This window comes from Pterocles gutturalis, unplaced genomic scaffold (genome assembly GCF_000699245.1).
Source record: "Pterocles gutturalis isolate BGI_N339 unplaced genomic scaffold, ASM69924v1 scaffold33641, whole genome shotgun sequence".
NCBI lineage: Eukaryota > Metazoa > Chordata > Aves > Pterocliformes > Pteroclidae > Pterocles > Pterocles gutturalis.
Genome location: NW_010101518.1, coordinates 6,769 through 22,759, shown reverse-complemented (window position 1 = coordinate 22,759; position 15,991 = coordinate 6,769). Strand labels below are relative to the sequence as shown.

General features: G+C 42.1%; 1 protein-coding gene across 1 annotated transcript in view; it reads left to right on the top strand.

Moving 5' to 3' along the window:
• LOC104469294 (tyrosine-protein kinase JAK1-like) overlaps positions 1-15,991 on the top strand; it is a 26,495-nt gene that overhangs the window by 5,159 nt on the left and 5,345 nt on the right. Inside the window, 14 exon segments of the mRNA XM_010083752.1 lie at positions 3,333-3,486; positions 4,396-4,559; positions 5,134-5,476; positions 6,965-7,138; positions 7,654-7,811; positions 8,350-8,390; positions 8,393-8,469; positions 9,965-10,154; positions 12,132-12,238; positions 13,457-13,603; positions 13,883-13,970; positions 14,447-14,574; positions 15,098-15,233; positions 15,681-15,832. Coding sequence (XP_010082054.1) covers positions 3,333-3,486; positions 4,396-4,559; positions 5,134-5,476; positions 6,965-7,138; positions 7,654-7,811; positions 8,350-8,390; positions 8,393-8,469; positions 9,965-10,154; positions 12,132-12,238; positions 13,457-13,603; positions 13,883-13,970; positions 14,447-14,574; positions 15,098-15,233; positions 15,681-15,832 — 2,059 coding nt within the window.

Below are 15,991 nucleotides of genomic sequence, written 5' to 3'. Positions count from 1 at the left end.
TGCTGCATCTTGCATGGTGGGTAGCATCACCTGTAAAACTGCTTTAACAGCTCCCTCTTGGCTGTTCACACCTCTGTCAAGTTGAGGTATATGGGCAGAATTACTCTACGTTGAACTTTATTTTCTGGAGGTTTTTCTGTTCCACCATTTTACAGAGTGAAGCTCTGGAAAGTGTCCTGCTTTCTGTATTTAAAACTTCTGGTGGTTTATTTTTTTAGGCTTTGGAGTTGAGATTTGAAGTTTGGCAGGGGCATCTCTTTTGTCAGATGTACTTCATGCATGAAAATTGGCAAACTTTAGGCCAATAAAATGTATTTAAAATCATTTCATATGCATTTAAGAAGAGATTATATGAGTTTAGGTGCTAATCTAAAGTTTCCTGTTTCCCTAGAAACACTGTGGTGTATTGGTGGAGTGGTATTTTTCCTTTCTTTTTATTTCTGATCTATTGTGTGTCTTGGCTTGGGCATCTGAACTAGGAGTGGGGCTGAGCACTGAAAAATTATGAGCAATGCGGGATTGTGAAACTGTTCTCGAAATGAATGTTGTTTATTCTGAGCTCTGCAAGAGGCAGAATTCCTCTTGAGAAAGGAAAGTGCTCTGGGCTTATTTGATAGTGCAGTGTATTAGACTGCATGTATCATTTAGAGAATAAATCATTTTTATGTGAAGCACCTTATTTCTGAAATTTCATTAAGTTGATATAGGTTTAATTTAGTCATGTCCTATTAAATTATATATATAAAATGAAAGTATGTGACTGAGTGGTTTCAAATACTTTTAGATGTTGGAGTTTTCTCCCACTCTGAAAACTTTAGATTTGGTTTCTGACTGTGTTGACTTCCTGTCCTCCTCCTCTCCCCATCACATCTCTGCCAGCTGGTGTACTTTCGGTAATATTTTCAAGGGACGTTCTTTTCACTAGAATCTTTGTAACTAGCCCTATATTTCTTTCACTTGCCTCAAGTTTTAAAAAACCACAGTCTACAACACAAGAAACCACAGTGTGTTGTAATATCCTGGAGTAATTAGCACACCAGCTGATGGAAGAGGAGTTTAACTGTTCCGTTGCTGGATTGTGTTTACGCCGGGGGTAGAAATGTTTCTTGGAATGGAGAAGGGACCTGATACACGTTTCTGGAAACTCTGGACAGAAGGACTATCAGAGCCGCTATAGGTGAGAGAGAACAGCAGGTCACCCTTCTGCATTTCCACTGCTCCTTGGCCAGATTGAAAGGATGAAGAGCAAAACTGCTCCGTTCCAGGCTGACCTGCTCAGGCTGTCCCCCAAAATCCCACCTGCTGGCTCTCACCCTGCCACAGGTGCCCACCCTGGGCTAAAGCGCTCTAAAGCCAGGGATGGATCATGCTCCTGAAACTCAGCAGTACACAGTCTCCTTTCCAAGTCATCTGCAGGACTTTTGAATTGGAAAGCTTGAGCTCTCATTTCTGTTTGTGGAGGTGCAGTAGTAATAATCTGTCTCCCTGTTACACAAGTCCCTCGGTCTCATCAAGACAGACTCTCCTCCTTTATTTATATGGTTCCTCAAACAATAGGGCTCCGGGTTTTATTGTAACTTACAAGTGCTGTCTTAATGAGCGCAGTTTAAAAGGGAAAGGAGCAAATTCTCCTCTTAATTACAAACAATACACAATACCTTGCCTGTAATTATTTTCAGGAAATAACAAAAGAATTGGAGTTATTAATTATCACTCATCTTATAAAGGAGCTTACGGAAGCAAAGTCATTTCCTGGAGGCAGAAGGATTTGCTTTGCTCTGCTTTTTACGCTTCTGCCAAAGGAGTTCTGCAGTATCCTACAGTACTTGTCAGGAGTTTTTGGCATAGTTGCGTGTTGGTGTTCTTACTCACACTGCAGATGCATGCTTTCTGGGGACTTAAAAAGACTTACCAAAAAGAAAGGATGGACAGAAACACAGTACAGAAAGTCTCACCTCTTAAAGAGTAATTTGATCTGTAATTCTCCATTTGAATGGTCAGCTTACTGTGATTAAAACACATGGTCCTGAACTAAAAGTACTAATTTTGTTTTGCTCTTTACGGTCCTGACTCTGCACTGAGGCTGATGCACACTGGCCTCGACTACTGCAGAACTGGGGCTTAATCTGGGAACTCCCTTTCTGCTCAGAGACACATCACAAACATAAAGTCGCATATTTTAAAACACGCGCTTTTGCAGGCGGGTTGTCCTGCACCATAATGTTGGTAAGCATTGATTTTACACCTCCGTTTGTATTAATGCAGCAAAATATATATACAGACACACGCACAATGCAGTAATTCTGCATGGTTTGCTCTTGCTAGTGCTGAATGCTCTTTGGAATTAAACTGACACATTCTTACAGAAATCATTCCTACTTAGCCATTCAGTAACTCTGCTCTGCTGTAACCTTTTCATTGTAAGTAGTTCATGATCAGGTGCAAGACATGAACTTTTGCAAGAGGCACGTTGATTCCAAGCAGATTTAACTAAACTTTACTTGAGTTAAAAATGTTACTAGAACCCAGATAAACCCAAATTTCTGGAATAATTTAGGCAAAGATTTCTCAAAAGGTCCTAACAGAGTCTTGAATGCCAAAATTTCATTTATTTTCAGCAGATGCTAACTCCTTTAGCAGGATTTCAATTCAATAGCCTTGTGTACAGATGTGAGTAAAAAGCTTGCCATATACACAGAAGATTGACTGTGACCCTTTAAAACCAGCTGGTTTGAATTGGTGCCTTTTTCACCAGCTCCGTGCAAAAGCAGAGGGAAGCAGAAATTCCAGGCAGCGAGGCATCACACTTTTTCTTGCTCCAGCTGTGGGGGAGGTACTCACAGCAGTTCTGCCCTGTGCATTGCTTCGGTACCTATAGAGGAGGAGGTCTGAAGTCTTGTTAGCCCTTTAGATGAGCCCTTTTCTCTTGGAGTGCAAGTGCCAGCCATTGCACAGGAGAAGCGTTACGCTCTCTTATGCTGCTCAAGCGATGTCAGAGGTAATGGAAACGTAATTGTCATCTGAGTGGCAGCTTCTTGTATGATGGACTGCGCAGGGATGTGACAGGCACTCAGGCGTGGTGTCCTGAGTTGGGTGAGATACTCTTGAGTGGAAACACTGAACACCTTTGACTAATAAACTATTTTTTTCCCCAGTTCCTCAGGCCAGGCATGTGATTTCAGCAGTGGACCACTTAAGTTGCAGCCTCAGGGCAGAAGGTTGATGGAGTTTGATTTTTAACTGGTTTTCTTTTTAAAGGATAAAATACATTTCAAATATAAATGGAGGATTTCCCCCAAAATGTTTAAAGTTTATTCCTCTTTTCTTGCAAGATACTACTTTACAAACTGGCATGGGACTAGTGAAAGCGAACCCTCAGTGTGGAGGCATTCCCCAAGGAAAGCAAAGATCTCTTACGAGAAGAAGTTGGCACCAGAAGGAACCCCTATACTTGATGGATCCTCATTAGAATACATCTTTGCACAGGTAAGAAGTTGCTTGTGAGCATCTCTGCCGTTGCAGTCACACAAAAATGATTTGATCCAGTAGAAGCTTCTTTGAAGACCTATTTTCAAACTTTTAAGGAACATGTAACCTTACCTGTTAGTATTGATAAGTGTTTTCTTCATGTTTCCACGTGGTGGAGAGAAGAGAATTTGCTACGTGAAGAACAATCTACCCATATGCAGAACATGTAAAGAAACTGTCTCACAATCCAAAAAGGGCTACATAGTCAATATTTTTGGATGTAAATGCTTATCACCTTTTCTTTTGCAAAATATTTGCACATCGTAACTTTGACATCTGTAGTCCTATAGAGGAGCAGTAGCAGTATTAAGTGGCCAGTATGGTGTCCTTTTAATGAGGTTTTTCTTGTGTGGTGTCACAGCATTGACTGGTACCAGCACTGTCACACAGCCTGCTTACATGCAGTTTTTCTTGCCTTCTGCTGTGCCTCCCACTTGTTGGCGGTACATGCAGCACGCTGGACATGGCAAGAAAGCAAGGTCCCTATTTCAGAAAGCTTGTGCTCTTGGACCAAAAAGTATACACACAAATGATTTTGCAAACCAGAAACTGTCTGGTATCACCAAAGAAATGGGAAGACGAAGGCTTGGAAATGAACAAATTAATTGCAGAAAAATTGTAGAAAAACATGTTTACTGGTAATTCTGAGTATAACTATTGCAGAAGTTTTGGACTTTGAAAATGGTTCTGTCCTTCAGAGAAAGAGATATCCCTTCCCTTCTGCTGCCCCTTCCTCTCCTGGCTTTCAGTTTTGGGTGGCTCTTCTTGCCCGAGGAGATCCTGTGATCTTGCAATGTATTGCTTGCTCATAGATAAACTACGATAAATAACAAATCTGGTCACTTTCTTTTTTTGCTTCCTATTAAGGGTCAGTATGACTTAGTGAAAGGCCTGGCACCAATGCGTGATCCTAAAAACGACCAAGAAGTTCACGAAATTGAAAACGAATGTCTGGGGATGGCTGTCCTTGCAATCTCTCACTATGCCATCAAGAAAAATGTGAAGCTTCCGGAGCTTCCCAAAGATATCAGGTAAGTTGGAATGACTTCCTTGTTTCTGTTGGGTCTGCTGTGCTGCTTTTCCAGAAGGGATTTAAAAAATTTTACTTTCCAGAGTCTGTACAGGAGCTATAAGCTCCAACACTACTCTTGCTAAGTGGGCCTTGCTAGTCTTGTCAATGGGAATAGGTATGAGAAAACCTGAATTTTTTCTCACCTGGGGGATATTTGAGATCTGTGCAGCCAGTGCACCCAGCATACCAACGTGCTGAGTAGCAACTGACGTGCTGTGAATTCAGGGCTCTGGGTTAGCAGGTTCAGAAACGGCAGTGTTGCTAAGTGGCAACCTAATGAGAAAACCGTTAGAATAAATTGTGTTATTGATTGGAGTGGGCTGCATCCATCTGACTAAAAAGCTTTCCGATAAGGTGGATATTTGAATTCCTGTAGGCTATTAATTCTGTAAAGCGCTGCTACAGGATCAGCTGCGCAGTAGTTCACTGCATCTTGTTCTCTGGAACTTTCAAAGTAAGGTAGTTGTGCATTTTAGAGAGTTAGAAGTTTAGGAGACAACAGTATTAACTCCTGGCATTGTTTTTCCTTCTAGCTATAAGCATTATATTCCTGAAACTTTGAACAAGACGATCAGACAGAGGAATTTCTTAACCAGGATTCGGATAAATAATGTTTTCAAGCATTTCCTTAAAGAGTTTAACAACAAAACCATTTGCGACGGTAGTGTGTCTCCACGTGATCTGAAAGTTAAATACTTGTCAACAATGGAGACCTTGACTAAACATTATGGAGCAGAAATTTTTGAGACTTCGTTTTTGCTGATTTCATCTGAGAATGAAGTAAATAGATTCAATTGTGGAGACAATGAGATCCTCCCGCTATATGAAGTAATCGTAACAGGAAACAATGGAATTCAGTGGAGGCTCAAGCCAAATGTAAGTATCCGTTGATAAATGGGAATTAGGGGGTTGCTTTTGGGGACACAACAACTGCTAAAAAATGGTCATAATCTTCAGACACTGCAGATCAGCTTTTTATTGAAAAGACTTTTTTTTCATAGGATTATGCAGGTTGGAAGGGACGTCAGGAGGTGTCTAGTCCCATCCCCCTGTTCAGGGTTAGCTTTGAGATCAGCCCAGCTTCCTCAGGCTTTATCCATTCTGGTCTTGAAAAGTTCCAAGAGTGGACACTGCTGCACAGCCTCCACGGGCAACCAGTTCACCAGGAAAATTAAAGGCTGCGCTGTTGGCCAGACCAGACACAAATCTTGAAAGATTAATGTCTGTGGAGGCCCTTATGGTTTGATGCTGTCTTGATATCAAAGTCTGTTGGTGCTTTTTCTGTACATGGCACCCCAGGTGCCGTGTTTGCTCATACTCATAGACTTTCATGAATAAATTCAAATCTAGTGACATTAAGGCTAAGCTTTCTCACATCAGTGATATTTTATACATTGTTCCTTTTTTCAGTGCTGCTAATTGAGGTCCCTTTGCTTAACCTCTCCTGTACTCGGTGTACATAAATATTAAATATGCTCTAGATTTGAAGGGGTTATGGCATATTCCACATTTTTTTCTCCACATACAATATGTGAACAAACAGGCGTCTGTCTGCTTGCCTTGGTCCCCGCAGCGGGGAGAACACTGCTGGCAGCTGTCTGTTGTAACGTAGAAGGTATTGTGTTTCACCCCGTTTAGATGGGACCTCTCTCTATCGCTGAGAATTTCTGTTTTAAATTATAATGTTAATGGGGGAGAGGGAAAGAAGAACTGATATTTGGGCAAGCTTGCAAGAAGTGCAGCCTGTTTCTTGTAAGGCTCCTGTTTCTGCTGATTTAGAGATGATATTTATTTAAATGCCTAAACCAAAGACTCTCATCTCAGTGAGAACCTTTCTGTGGCTAGCAGGAAGCTTTGCTCAGCCTGAACATTTATCTTTTTAAAATAAATATTCACCGATAATTTTCAATAATTTTTGACCTGTAAGATGCTCAGCTTCATTGTGGTCTGCGTGCAGAAATTCATCTGCTGTCGGTAGTTCAGGCACGCAGGCGGCTCTTGCTTTTGGGCTGAGCTCTAAGAGTATTTCAAGTACATCATTTAGACATTTCAGTAGAACCCTTCGAGCCCCGTACTGCTACTAAAATTACTCCTAGATACCGAGAGATATAAGTTGCCCAGCTAATGACTGCTCGCTTTCGTCCTCATGAAGACTGTCAGATGGGCAATTGCTGACAGAAGTATATCCTTGCAATACAGATACACTGAACATGTAAATGAATTGATAATTCTGTGCAAAAAGCATTCAAGAATTAAACAGCTGTGGAAGATTGATTTGTCATGAATTTTTGGTTTAGAGTAAAACCACTGTGCTAAAAAATATATATTTTTATTAACATACTTTTATGCAAAATGTTTTTGCAGTCTGTACAGACAGAGAAAGAGAAGAAGAAAAAATCAGATGGCAAAACCAAAAAGGATGAAGAAAAACACAAAATTCGAGACTCGTGGAACAATTTTTCCTATTTTCCTGAAATCACCCACATTGTCATCAAGGAGTCTACAGTCAGCATTAACAAGCAGGATAACAAGAGGATGGTAAGAACCAGACCAGCGATAGGTTTCCCTCCCACGGGAAGCTGTAGTGACACAGTGTTGCTGGGTGACAGGTGACAACCTCCTTGAACATTTTCTAATTGACTCTTAGGGTGGGTTTACAGATACCCAGTTTTAATGTCCTAAGTGATTCTTCTTGGTGTGTCTGCCAGCTCTTAGAATTTGGAAGGGAGCTGCTGGAGTGCCCTTGGCTTCAAGTCCAGTGTGACTGTCCCAGTCCTGAAATTGTGGCGTTTCAAAGGCTGGGACAAGAGTTTGCCTTACAGATCTCATGTAGGATTACAGCAGAACCTGTCACGCTGGAGAATTAAGGTTTCTAGCCAGTGGGGAGGATAGAGAACGGTCAGTGTTGGCTCCCTAAATATGTCTGGTTTTGTCATAGGTTTCTGGACAATTTTTTAGCCACTCTATGTAAAAACTGCTGGATATTAGAGCACTCCTGAAATGTTTTTATAGAACTGTAAGAACTCCTTAATAAAATATCATTTTTGTTGTAGGAATTAAAGCTGTCCTCCCATGATGAGGCCCTGTCGTTTGCATCGTTGATAGACGGATACTTCAGACTTACAGCAGACGCCCACCATTACCTCTGCACAGATGTGGCTCCCCCGCTGATCGAGCACAACATAAAAAATGGATGCCATGGGCCCATCTGGTTAGTCAAATGTTTGGGGTTTATTTTTCCACTTGAATAATTAGTCCTCTAATATTGGCTGCAGGGTGGATCTGTTGAGGAAATGTGTCATTTGGAAGGCTGTTAGTTACCAAAAAGTTGTAGAACGACTTAGTTTTGAGTTGAACTGTATCTACACTGACCCGAGGGGTCTGTGGATGGATGACCAAAGCCTTTGTTTTTTTAGATAGCTAAAAATATTATTCTCCCTTTTTGGCTTTTGCTTTTATGTTTGAAGATGCAATATATAGAAAACTGAGAGCTTATGTGCACGCTGTGGTGGATGTGGAATCTCTCCATTAAGCATGCTAAGAGCTTCCTAAATCTTTCTTCCCTTGCTCTGTGCAGCTAAATGTGAGCGTGTGTAAGGCACACAATTAAATCACATTTCAATAATAGAAATATTTTAAAGTTGCTGTTAGACATTTTTGTTCCAAATGCAGGATTACACTCCTATGTGTTTACTAATAACAGATTTTGGATATAACGGTTTTCCTCATTTGTACATTGACTCTTTCAGCACGGAATACGCCATCAACAAACTGCGACAGGAAGGGAATGAAGCATGTACGTGCTGAGGTGGAGCTGCACAAACTTCAACCACATTCTCATGACGGTGACCTGTTTTGAAGGCTCAGAGGTACGTCAGGTGTGGCGTTCCCAGCAGTAATCTGACAATGATGTAAAGACCAGCAGCTCCCTTTAATCCATGTTGATATATTTATGTTCTTTGGGGCAGTCACCCTTATTTTTGTTTGATAGCTAATGCACCAGAGGGAAGATAGTTGTGCTCACAGCTTCATTTTCCCCAGACCCTCGTGCTGTCTCTACAAATAAGCTATATCTACAAATACATTTCATTACATCCACAACTTTTCCATTTGTAGCAATAAAACTGTGCAAGAACATGACGGAAATTAAGCTTTTTAAACTCATATGGTGTGAGAATGACATACGGTATTCATCACTGCAAGTTACCTGATGTTTCTTGAACATGGACTTAATTCCATGAATGTATTTGTACTGACACACTGTAAAAGAATAGCGCATGAGGACGATTGCCATTACGCGTAGAGACCACAGAAGTAGATCTCTACACAGCCAGCTGGTGAAATGTATTTCTTGAAAGATGAGTGATAAGCAAAAGCTCATGAGGTGGGGTAGGAGAGGGAACCAAGTGGTAATGGTTAGAAGTAGAAAAGAAGAATGGGGGATCTGCACAGAAGTTCAAATTTTATTCAGTTCCAGACCTCAGCTGGAAGTCTGCAGGTGACTTGCTAGTTTTGGGAAAATATTTAAAGAGCTCACACAAGAATAATAGTAGCATAAATTGCATATGAACTGCTTTTCTTCCTTTAGAATAAAATGTTAATAGAATCAATGATGAGGTCCAGAAGAGATGTTTGATATTGGGTTCACGTTCTGTAGACATTGGCAAAAGAACTAGATGATCAACACTGTCTTCTGACAGACAGGGAAACTGAGGCATTGAAACGAGAAGTGAATTTTGTCTGGGAAAACAGTCACCCTCACTGCGGGGCTTAGAGAGGAAGGGGAGAGGTGGGGAAAGAGGCGTAGAGGGTAGACCTTGGAAGGGCACGGGCTGGAGGTAGATAAGTACAAAAGTTCAGTTATTGTTCCCCAGTACCTTTGAGTGAAACTGGAAGGTCTGACCAACAGCCTGAAATCTTGTTTCACTTGTTGAACAATCTGGGTTGTGAAAGGGAGTTTGCTATTTTTAAGTTGAGATGTTGAAACCCTGGTCCAGATTCTGCAATTCTTGACCAAGTGAAGAGAAAATTCCTTCTGAAGAGGCAGGACTTCCACATACTCTCAGGCTCTGCAAAACGCAGAAGCCATAATGTGCACTTGTTAGAGAATTGCATCTTTATGTTGCTCTTCTATCACTGTTATTACGAGCCTTCCTGGGGCTGCAGGTTACAGGAATTTTAGGGCCTTTTTCTACTTTGTTGGAGTTTGATTAGAGGACCCTGGCTTAGGAGCAAGCAATAAACTGGTCCTACATGTAATTTCAAAGGCTTTTGGGGAGCTTTTATGGCTTTACAAACATTCTTTCACTGTAATTATTATATTTTGCTTTCTTTTTTTCCCCTCTCCCCCCCCGCCCCCAAAAGCAGATGATAAATAGTTCAATCCAGTACAAGAACTTCCAGATTGAAGTGAAGAAAGGCGGGTACTTCCTGCATGGTTCCAACAAGTCTTTCTCATCCTTAAAAGAGCTGATGGATCACCTGAAAGGACAAATACTTCGGACAGACAACATAAGCTTTACACTGAAGAGGTGCTGCCAACCAAAACCACGAGGTAGTCTGTCCTTTAAGGGAGGCAGTGAGCTTTGTTGTAGAAATAGGAGCATTCTTAGTGTCTTTAGTTTGTTCTGTATTCTTCTGTGAAGCTCTTTTGTCACTTAAAAAATGATATATAAAGTTTCTTCTTTCTCTGTGGAGGAGGAGTCTTGTCAAAAAGCAAAAGCAAGCACGGTGAGCGAGGTTTAGGGGTTTCCTTTCCGTGTTACAAGCTCAGCACAGGATGCTCTGGGGCTGGCGCTTCTCAGGAGCCTTGTTTGTGGGAACTTTTCAAATGACAGCAAGAGAAGTTCTGGTTTCCCTTTTTGCACCTAAACAGCTGGCCCTGCAGTACTGACGGCAGAGGTGGAACTCTTGATTTGTTTAAGAAGAAAATGTCACAGCTGACTCAGAGTCATGGGCTGGATGCTGTGGCGAAGCGGGGACCATATAAGGTGCTTCCTTTGCTCCTCCGAGTCACGTACGCCAGGCACTGCCGCCACGCATCGCATTGTGCTCCTCTAGCAAAGGAGGGTTGCAGCCTGCACTGGTTGTGCCAAACCTTTGGTTTGAAGCTTGTTTGCTGTCATTGCGAGCTGTTGTTTACTCAGTCTTCATGAAGCAGCAGGGAAGGATGGTCTGCAACTGTTAGGAAAGCAGAAGAGCCTTGCAGTCAGTACATCCATCCGGGAGGTCGGGTTTTAGAGGGCCAGGACAATCGTGCATTTGTTAAACTGTTAGTGCCAACGCTTACTAGAATTGTTTGCTATAAACTCCAAGTGTCTCGCAGCTGAATTCTCTATGAAAGAGGAAACACAGCGGCATGATTGTGTTATCAGATAATGGTTTCCTATTCCCTTATTCTAATAAGGGGAATAACGGAGCTACATCAATTACCTGCTTGTTCTGACAGCGTTAGGGGAGGATACTCTGTAGGTAGACACTGAACTTATCAACACTTTGAAGAACGTGGGTGATTGTCTGGAGCGTGGAGAGATTATACGTTTTGACATTTCGATTACATTTTGACAGCTGTATTTGGAATAAAATAAAACAGGTCAAGGAGTTGACTGCCCACTTCAGCTTTTCCCTGGCATGAGTTACAGTGGGACCTGGTGCATTATCTCCGCTGTTCCCTGTTCTGTCTCTTCCCTGCCTTTTTTTTCTTCTTTTTGAATTTGTCTGTTTAGTTGGTTATTCACAAAGCAGTTTAGGGGATGCAGGAACAAAGCAGTTTTTCCAGTGTGTGATTTATTGCTGACTGTTTTCAGAGTTGCTAGATCACGGTTTAGCCCCAATGCACGTGTTCTGCTCACAGTAATGGGAAGGCCAGATGCATGCAGACATCTAAAACCATCGTATTGTAATAAATAACGCCTGCTGTCAAACACAGGAAGACAAAACTCATGTGCAAGACTCTTGGATCTAACCGTGCCTCTCCCTGACCAGAAGCAGTGGGGAGGAAGCACCGGCCTTTTGAGTCTTTTCCTTCTGTTCATTTTCCATTCCCCAGTTTAATTCCAGTGCTCTGGAAACAGGGTTAGTGTTTCCCACAGTGCAAGAAATTTTCAAGGAGGTAAAGAGAGGAAATGAGACTCCAGCTACCCCTTACCCACTGCACGCTGGGAAGGAGACGTACCTGTTGGCAGGAGGGAGTGTGTGTTATTTTGCTTGATGTACAGCAGAGGTATTGCCTCTTTCAGTCCCGGCGCAGGAAACACTCTTCACTTGGTTAATATCAGCCCCAGTATGCCTAATGTGAACACTGTAGATATAATATAAAATATGTGGCTCTGCTTTAGTGAATTTTCTGTGGAATGACAGAATAGAAGTTACTTGGGCAGAAATTAAGTCAGTTTCTTCTTTTCTCCCTCCTCCTGATTCCTTTGGGGGTTTACCTCGCAGTGAGCGTGTACAGTAACGGCAGGGACTGAGAAAGGTGAGTGCAGTTATCTTTGAAAAGTCATAAATAATAATTTCTCTCCCTACTTTCCAGAAATCTCCAACTTGCTAGTTGCGACCAAGAAGGCGCAGGAATGGCAGCCCGTTTATCACTTAGGGCAGCTGAGTTTCCATCGGATCCTTAAGGAGGAAATCATACAGGTAGGAAGCTGCTGAACTCCTTCTCTCTTGTACAGTGTGTTGGTCAAGTAATGCAAAATCACCCCATTCCACCTGGTTCTTCCACTCCCATTTCTCCTCAGCAAAACTTACTTTGAATCTTGGTTTGTATTAAAGCCCCTTATTGCAGAATCTAAATGTTTATATGTCCCTGTGTAGAAAGAGGAGCTCGGAAGTGGTGCCTTTCACTAGAAATCACATTGATATTTGAGCAATTTTCAAGTGTCTGTGGAAAGAGGTGCTTCTAAGGTCGTTTTTAAAAAAATCATGAAGGTCTTAAGAGCTATTTTTCCCCAGCCGGTTTGTTGCTAAACATGGCTGTATCTTTTAAAGCCTGACATACGAGAGAAATGGGCAACTTGAGCTATAAGATCATATCCTACAGTAAAAAAAAGGTGAAGTATTGAAAAGCTCTGAAGAGTCTTAGCATTCGAAATTTTGTGTTCCAAAATGATTTAGCACCCAGATTTTCTGCCAGGTGTTTGCACTGAGTGATGCAGCTGACCTGAATAAAGTTCAAAAACCCCACAGTGGTGTGACTGCACAAATCAATGTTCATTTTTGTAAAAGACCTGAGCTCTTAAATCGTGCAGTTACCTTCTTCAGTTGAATAAAGTTTAGGTGTTTGTCTTTTTTTTTTTTTAATTGCATCCCTGACTGGAGAGGACATAGATTATGTTAATTGTTTTTTGATTGGTATATTTACAGTCGGCATGCAGGCTTCCTGCAAAAATATCCCGAGGTGGAATCCTCTGTTGTTTAGGAGGAAATTGCTTTCCCAAAGTGTTCCATTGAAATATTACTTCCTCTAACTTTTGGAAACACATGAAAGATTGCCTCAATAGCAGCTTATTGTAAATAAGAGGCCAGTTATTTATTCGTGTGGTGTTTAGTCTTAGTAATGTTGACTCACGCTGAACCTGTTCAATATTAATGGAGATGTAACAGCCCTTTAGTATTGAATGAGTTCACAGTGGGGAGTGTGCTCAGAGAGACTGCTCAAGCAAAGAACACCACGCTGTCATTGGTTTCTCACTGTAATAATTTAAAGTCTATCTGTAGCTAGACCAGGTGGAGGGCTAAGTCCATTCTTTACTTGGAGAGGCAGAAGAGAGTGCAGATTTTGTGTAAGTTTGTGTAAATCTATGCCTGTTTGCTTCATGTCCTGGTTTGAAAAATATATGGTGTGTTATGTCCTAGGGCGAACATCTTGGAAGAGGGACGAGAACACAGATCTACTCAGGGATTCTCAACTACAAAGATGATGAGAATGAAGGATACCAAAATGAAAAAGAGATTAAAGTCCTCCTCAAAGTCTTGGACCCCAGTCACAGAGACATTTCTTTGGCAAGTTTTTCCCTTTTTGTCTGTTGTACTACAAATACTGGGTATCACCGTAATGTACACGGTTAACTATGAAAAGCCTTTAAACGTAAAGGCCCTCCATGGTCTGATTCTTACAGAGGGATGGCACATCCCTGCTGTTGTTGGCTCGTTATGTTACTGGAAAACACAGTGATCTTTTGGGAATATCTTTATTACTCGAAGCTCTGTATTTGTTAAACGCTGGGATGCCTGGCACAGTGACCAGCAGTTTAACAGCTAACCTGTTTCGCTTTCTGCCAGGCGTTCTTTGAAACAGCAAGCATGATGAGGCAGGTGTCCCACAAGCACATCGTCCTCCTTCACGGAGTCTGCGTCCGGGATGTAGAAAGTGAGTTCTGCGAACGTCTTTCTCAGCAGCAGGCTTGGCAGGGACAAGGGCGGCCCTTCAGCTCAGTGCTGGCGTGGGGGGAGACGGGCTTAGCAGCTGCTGCCTCTTGGTTCTTCAGTGCAGACAGAAGTGGAATTGGAAGCTTCCTCTTCCAGTGCTGTCTTTGAACAAGCCCTTACAGGATGATTCCTTGAGGTTGGGATGCCAGTGGTAGTGTCAATACAAACCAGCCTTCTGGCAGAAGGTATTTCCCTGTGAAGGCTCTGCTCTGTGGTCTTTGAAACTCTTTGTTCCAGGTTTACTGTTCATTTCCTACATAAAGCCACTCTTCTCAGCCTTTTACCTTGGCCTCTGAGCACTGAAATAAACTTTGAGGAAGGTGAAGCTATTACACCCACCTCGCCTGGGGCACGGGCTAGTAGCTTACTCCAGCCACCAGATAATGCGATACTGACTTTATGCCCCTGACTTTGTAGATATCATGGTTGAAGAGTTTGTTGAATTTGGGCCTCTGGATCTGTTTATGCATCGGAAAAGTGAAGTTCTGACAACTCCTTGGAAATTCAAAGTTGCCAAGCAACTTGCAAGCGCGCTGAGCTACTTGGTAAGAAGGCATCTTGACAAAAGCCTTGCCTACAGCTGCTGCCACCGAATGCTACAGAGGTTTCGTGTGCATTAGTAACTAATGGATTTCCTTTCTCTGCTGGGACTGTACAGTGTATGGGATATTCTTTTTGTATTCATTAAGTTGCTTTAAATAAGGAGAAGGACTCTCAGAGAAGGTGATGAGCTCCTTTTTTATCAGCAGGCCAAACAGGCTGTGTGCTTGCATTTCCCACTGGTTTCTGTATGTGCCTGCAATTACGCTCTTTGTGAAAAAGGAACGTAATGTTGCTCTTTTTTCACAAAGTGCATCAGCTCTACAAATACAAATGCTTAAGTGTGAACAGTAAGTTTCCCTTCTCCTCCTTTCCCTGTTTTCCTCTCAGATAATTCCTTCTAAGCTGTGTTTTTGGATTTCACCTTGGAGTATTTGACAGTGTTCCCCTGTGCTATGGGTATGTTAGAGCACCTGCAGAGCATTGCTACCTCACCGCACTCACTGTTCTTTTCCTCCCTTACTGTAGGAGGATAAAGATTTGGTACATGGAAATGTGTGTACTAAAAACATCCTGCTGGCAAGAGAGGGAATTGACACGGAATATGGTCCTTTCATAAAGCTGAGCGACCCCGGAATACCAATAACGGTGCTGTCCAGACAAGGTACGGTACAGGAATCGCATCTCCCTCTTCAGTGTGGTGGGGAAGGGGAAAGGAAAAAATATCACTTATAACAGCTAGAAATGCCTCTAGACTAGAAGTAATCAGCTGTCATGAATTTGAAAACTACACAAAAGTAAAGGAGTGTTGCTGATGGTGGGTGCTCGTTGTATTCATTTCCCTTAAAAAAGTAGTGTCAAGTCTAGTGCGATAATACAGAAGGAATCTCAGTTTCTGGATGGCTCAAGGCACGAGCTTGTAACAGCCACAGAAACATCCTTCTGAGAACAGGGATTTGAGAATCAAGATTTCCCTGAAACTGGACAGATACTGCAGCGTTAGTTTATTTTAGTTAAGCAGCTGTTGGACAAGAATAATTAAGTTAGGAAGCTGGTTTTTCAGTCCTTTGATATTAACTCCAAAATGCGTTGATTCTGTGTTTTATCCAAGAATGCGTGGAACGAATCCCCTGGATTGCACCTGAATGTGTTCAAGACTCCAAAAATTTAAGCGTTGCAGCAGATAAGTGGAGTTTTGGTACAACGCTGTGGGAAATCTGCTATAATGGAGAAATACCACTGAAAGACAAGACCTTAGCAGAGGTAAAACTATGTTACATGAACTTTTCCTTGACATCGCAGATACGTTCTCTTTGGCACTTGAGTTTCCATACCCGATTTGGGTTGCTTTCAGTTTACAGGAAAACCAGCTCAGCTGGACTTGATAAGGGGCTGATCCATCGAAATTGCCCCGGGTTGCAG